This window comes from Grammomys surdaster, unplaced genomic scaffold (assembly GCF_004785775.1).
Source record: "Grammomys surdaster isolate TR1022 unplaced genomic scaffold, NIH_TR_1.0 332526, whole genome shotgun sequence".
NCBI lineage: Eukaryota > Metazoa > Chordata > Mammalia > Rodentia > Muridae > Grammomys > Grammomys surdaster.
Window position 1 is genome coordinate 12,345 of NW_021627753.1, and position 4,693 is coordinate 17,037.

A 4,693-nucleotide genomic window follows, 5' to 3' on the forward strand; every position below is an offset into this window, starting at 1 on the left:
GGACAGTTGCTTTACCATGTGACTTCACCTCTGGGCCGGGTCCCCTGTGCTTGGCACTGTCCAGCTGAGCGCTCCTACTATCCCGTGATGCCTGGGTAGACTTAAGTCACCAATCTACAGCTGCAGAGCAGAGGCCAGTCCAAACTAGCCATTTATTTCCCACGTCAGGTGAGACCAAGTGCTTCTCCACCCACCCCAGAGCACGCCACTGCGGGGAGACCACAGCCTACTCTTCTTGAAGCAGCAGATGAATTAGTAAACTCTTCTAAAACTCTACTGAGGGAAAACACATTATAGACCAGTGTTGTGTGGATGGGCTTGGCTTTGTGAGCACAGCGAAGCTGTCAGCCGGCCGAGCCACCTGGGTGCCAGCCATCTCTGCACGGTCTTTACCTGAAATGGTTCACCCACTGTCCCAGCCGCCTGGTACTGCAGCTGGCACCACAGGTCACGAAGCCCCAGAGAGGGCTTCTTCCTCTTGTCTACCCCTGCTCATCTGAGGCAAGCCACTCTGCCCTTCCTTTCTCATCTGCCCTGATCTGGTCCCAGGTCCAGCCACTCCCCACCCGAAGAACTATTGTTCCTGTTATATTTGACATAACACACAGACACAGATTAGAATATATTACACATATATTCCAGTTCACTGGTATAACCCTGGACCACCCAGGCAGAGGACAAATGGTCACCCGATTGACAAGTCTCCCCTGCTCTGAACTGGCCCTAGCAAACTGCCTTGACCTTACAAGACCTATCTCCAATGTTCTCCGTACTTCCAAGACCTTGTAGCTCCTTGGGCTCAACCCCTTGAACCAGGACTTCATGGGCCTGAATGGAAAAGCAAGCCTTCATCCTCCATCTCCCACCCCAAACTTCTCATGGCCTCCTTGTGAGTAAGCGCTAAGGAGCAATGACCCTGCTTGGCCCTGGCTGGTACATAAGGCTTCTGATGCAGAGCCCTGTGTTGTGCAAATGGTCTTGAATCATCTCCAAGTGGCTAGGAAAGCCAGCCATTACCTGTTCAGTGTAACAGGCAGAGGTTAAAGACAACCTCCACCATCCTTTAAGAGGTTCTGACAGGCAAACCCTGTGGGTTTCAATAAACCTTGCTAATGCAGACAGTGCCAGATAGCAGAAACAGGGCCCAGAAAGCTCCTCTTTGTCTCCCTCCTCCCACCCCCCATCTGCCAACAGTCCCTAGCCAAGCTGTCTCTTGGTGCATTCAGAGACAGATGTTTCTGTCTGTCTGTCTTCCAGAACAAAGGCTCTCAGTGGTGTCTGAGCTGGAACCTATAATATCTTGTGCGACTTCCCACCCCCCCGCAAAACAACTGCCCCGATTCAACCCCTAGAAGTCAGCCGAATGAACCACGTGGCTCAGGAAGCAGCTTTCCGATGGGTCCCAGGGTAGGCATAGGAGATGGGATGGCGGGTCCCAGGCCTCACCGTGAACGTATTGATGGGGCTTCCATAGTGGGTGTTGCCGTGAGGAGACCTGGAAGGAGTAGAGAGCAGAGAGGTGAAGGTTCACAGGCAGCTGGTTGGTCCTCACTCCACCGCCCTCCCCAGAGAAGAACAATTTAAAATGTGACGTGCTGGATTTCTGACCTCCAGAGTGGAACCCCAGAACCCCCTTTTGGTACCCTCTGCTCACTCAAATTCCTTTGCTCTCAGCCTGGGTCTGGATCTGTCTTTCCACCCGGGACCGCTAGGTCTCCCTTTCGTCTACACTGATTTGAAGCCCTAAAACTCCAGAGGATGAGGTGGGTGAAGGTGCTGGGAAGGAAGGTACTAGCCAACAGCACCCTCTCCAGGTATCTGGGCCTTCTTCTCTTAGTAAGTCGAAGGCGATGGCCCATGGCCTTGGCATTAACTCTGTTCACGCACGCCCAGAGATCCTTCCATCTTAAGAGAACCCAGCTCACCTGCTGCCTTTGGCAGGGACAAAGCCGTAGTCGCCAGTTTTGCTGCCACTACCACCTCCTCCGCCGGGCGCCTTGTACTTGACCTCGGCCGCACCCCGGGCGCCCTCCAGCGACAGCCTCCGTGCGTGCAGGCCACCGGGGGCCGCTCGGCCCCCAGAGTTGACCCGTCGCATCTCAGGTCCTCCCGGCTGCGGTCCGAAGCAGTTAGGGGAGCTCAAGCTGCGGCCAGTAGAGCCACGGGGCGTCCCGGAGTTGCGATGGGACTCCCCGACGTACAGGCGTTTCTTGATGAGCGATCGTCCGCTGCCCGAGAAGCGATCCAGGCCCCCGAGCTCTGAGTACTGAGTCCCCGGGAAGCGCGAGAAGCCAGGAGCCGGATTGGGACTCCGAGACTGCCCCAAGTCAGAGAAGTTGTTCCTGGGTGGGGACCCGCGACGGCCCTGATGCTGCGGCCCAGGGGCCGGAGGCTCGGGGTCATTGCTGAACTCTGGCGGTGGAGGAATGATATCAAAGCTGAACTCCTCCTCCTCCTCCTCCTCCTCCTCTTCCCTCTTGTAGGAAGGAGAGGGCGGAGAAGAGAAGGACTTGGGGAGGGTGCGGCCCTGGGGTAAGCTTGAGGGAGCTGGTCTTTCCCGGGCCACAGGGGCTGGGGATTCGGCCTTGGTCCACCCATGCCTGTAGGCTGGCTCTGAGCCTTGTGTGTCTCGTCCCTGCTGGGGCTTCCACCGACTGGGCCCAGTGGGCCCTGCTGCGGTCAGCTGGGAGTCCTCTGTCTCACTGGGCACCTTAGGGACCACAATGAAGGAGTTAGGCCGGCTACCTCTGTAAAAGATGCTGTCAGAGCTGGCCTCTGATTGGTTGCTATGATCACGGAGACTCCCTGGCAAAGAGGACCGTCCAATAGCAGTCCCTCCAGCCCTAGACTTCTGTGCCCTCTGTCTGGCTGCGAGGAGCAGGGCCATTGGGGAACCCCGCTCTACCACTTCCCCAGTCACCGGGTGTCTGAGGAGTTGGTCGGGTGACTGGACCGGGGTGAGAGGTTTGGCTGGATGGTTTTGGAGCTCCTTTTCGTCCAGTAGGTCCCCTGAGTCTGTAGCCTCCCCTCTGTTCCGAGTGGGAGTCACTACAGCAACCCCTCGGCTGTGGCTATTCTGGCTGCGATGGGGTCTATAGAGAAATGGTGCCTCTTCTCCACCGGTAGACAACTTTGGTGGGATAGCTGGAGGAGAGAGGGCGCCATTTGTGGACAGTTGGGTAGCCACTGTGTCTTCTTGAGAGTCTGGCTTCTCTCTCTGCCTCACGGAGACAAGGTCCTTCTCTGCCATCAGCTGAGAGGATGGGGTGGACAGCCCGGGTGCTTCCTTGAGTAATGTGGCCTGCCCATGTGCATCTTTGGGTGGTGTGGCCTGCCCAGGTGTGTTCTTGGGTGGTGTGGCCTGCCCAGGTGTGTTCTTGGATGATGTGGCCTGCCCAGGTGTGTTCTTGGGTGATGTGACCTGGCCAGGTGTGTTCTTGGGTGATGTGACCTGCCCAGGTATAGGCTTGAGTGGTAAGGTTAGCCCAGGTGAGGCCTTAGGCAGTGTGGCCTGCCCAGGTGTAGGCTTGAGTGGTGTGGCTGGCCCAGGTGTGACTTTGGGTGGTGTTGCTGGACCAGGTACAACCTTGGACTGGAGTGTTGGGGCAGGCAGAGAGGTGGTAGACGGCTGGGGTGGATTCTTGGTGGCAGGCTTATGGAATCTGCCACTATCAGTCCCGTTTTCAAAGGTTCTTGCCCCTTCCAGCCGGGGTTTGGGGGGCAGAGATGCTATGCTGGGCTTGGCTTCTTTCTCAGCGGAGGAGGCAAACCGAGCCTCTAGCTTATTCCGGATCTGCCTGACACTGGGGGCTGGAGTATCCTGGGGCATGTAGTCCACAGGAGGTAGGGCCGGGCTCTTGGTGGCTTCTCTCTCTGACAAGCTACTACTGGAGGGGCTCTTCTCAGGCGCACAGGGGTGTATCTTCTCAGGCAGGCTTGGAGGAGCTTCCTCCTCTGATAGGCTGCTACTCTTCTTGTTCTCCTTGTCCTTCAAGGCCACCGTAGGGACCGGCCTGTGGCTGAGTGACCGATCCTCTTTCCTGGACCCACAGAGATAGGCTGCCAGCTCACTTCGAAGCTTTTCCATCTGCCGGGGGTCCCTCCAGTCAACAGGTTCTGCCGAGGCTGTGTCCTCCACACTGGGGGGGTTGGGTCTGTGGTTGAGAGCAGGTGAGCTGGATTTGGAGGTCTTCATAAATCCAGAAGGTGGAGGGGCTGCATGCTCAGTAGGGGGCAAAGGAGGAGCAGCTGGGGGCAGAGAGGATGCTGGCAGAGGGAGTGGGGGAGCCGGCGGAGGCAAGGGAGGAGCTGGGGGCGGAGCTCCAGCTTGACCTTTTGTCTGGGGTTCAGACATTGGGCTGCCTGGTGTCTCAGGGCTGGGCTCTCTGGGCTGCTCTGGCTCTAGAGCCCTGTCCGGGTAAACCTGAGACGCAGGGCGGACACTGAAGCTGGGAGGCGGTGGGAGGTGGGCGGAGGTCTTCTGGATGGCTTCCTCCTCCTCTGGAGAAGCTCCTGGTACTTCCTGAACTGGGATAGATGAGGTCCTGACTGGGGTTGGGGGAGGCACCTTCGGTGACCTGGGGAAGGTGAGGTGGGGTTCTGGACTAGGCCCCATGGAGCTCCTCTTTAGTTCAGCAGGGCTTTTGGGGGGGGCTGGTTCTGGGGTCCTCTGGATGCCTGCCATTGAGAGCTA

At 57.8% G+C, this 4,693-nt stretch overlaps 1 protein-coding gene across 1 annotated transcript; it reads right to left on the minus strand.

Moving 5' to 3' along the window:
• Window positions 1–615: 615 nt before the first annotated feature.
• Window positions 616–4,688, minus strand: LOC114616560 (uncharacterized protein C6orf132 homolog; the record flags this gene model as incomplete). Its single annotated transcript, XM_028761997.1, is given in 3 exon segments — window positions 616–1,495; window positions 1,926–4,651; window positions 4,653–4,688. Coding segments are annotated over 3 exon segments (2,880 nt in total), but the record flags the coding sequence as incomplete, so codon positions are not given.
• Between the last annotated feature and the right edge of the window lie 5 nt (window positions 4,689–4,693).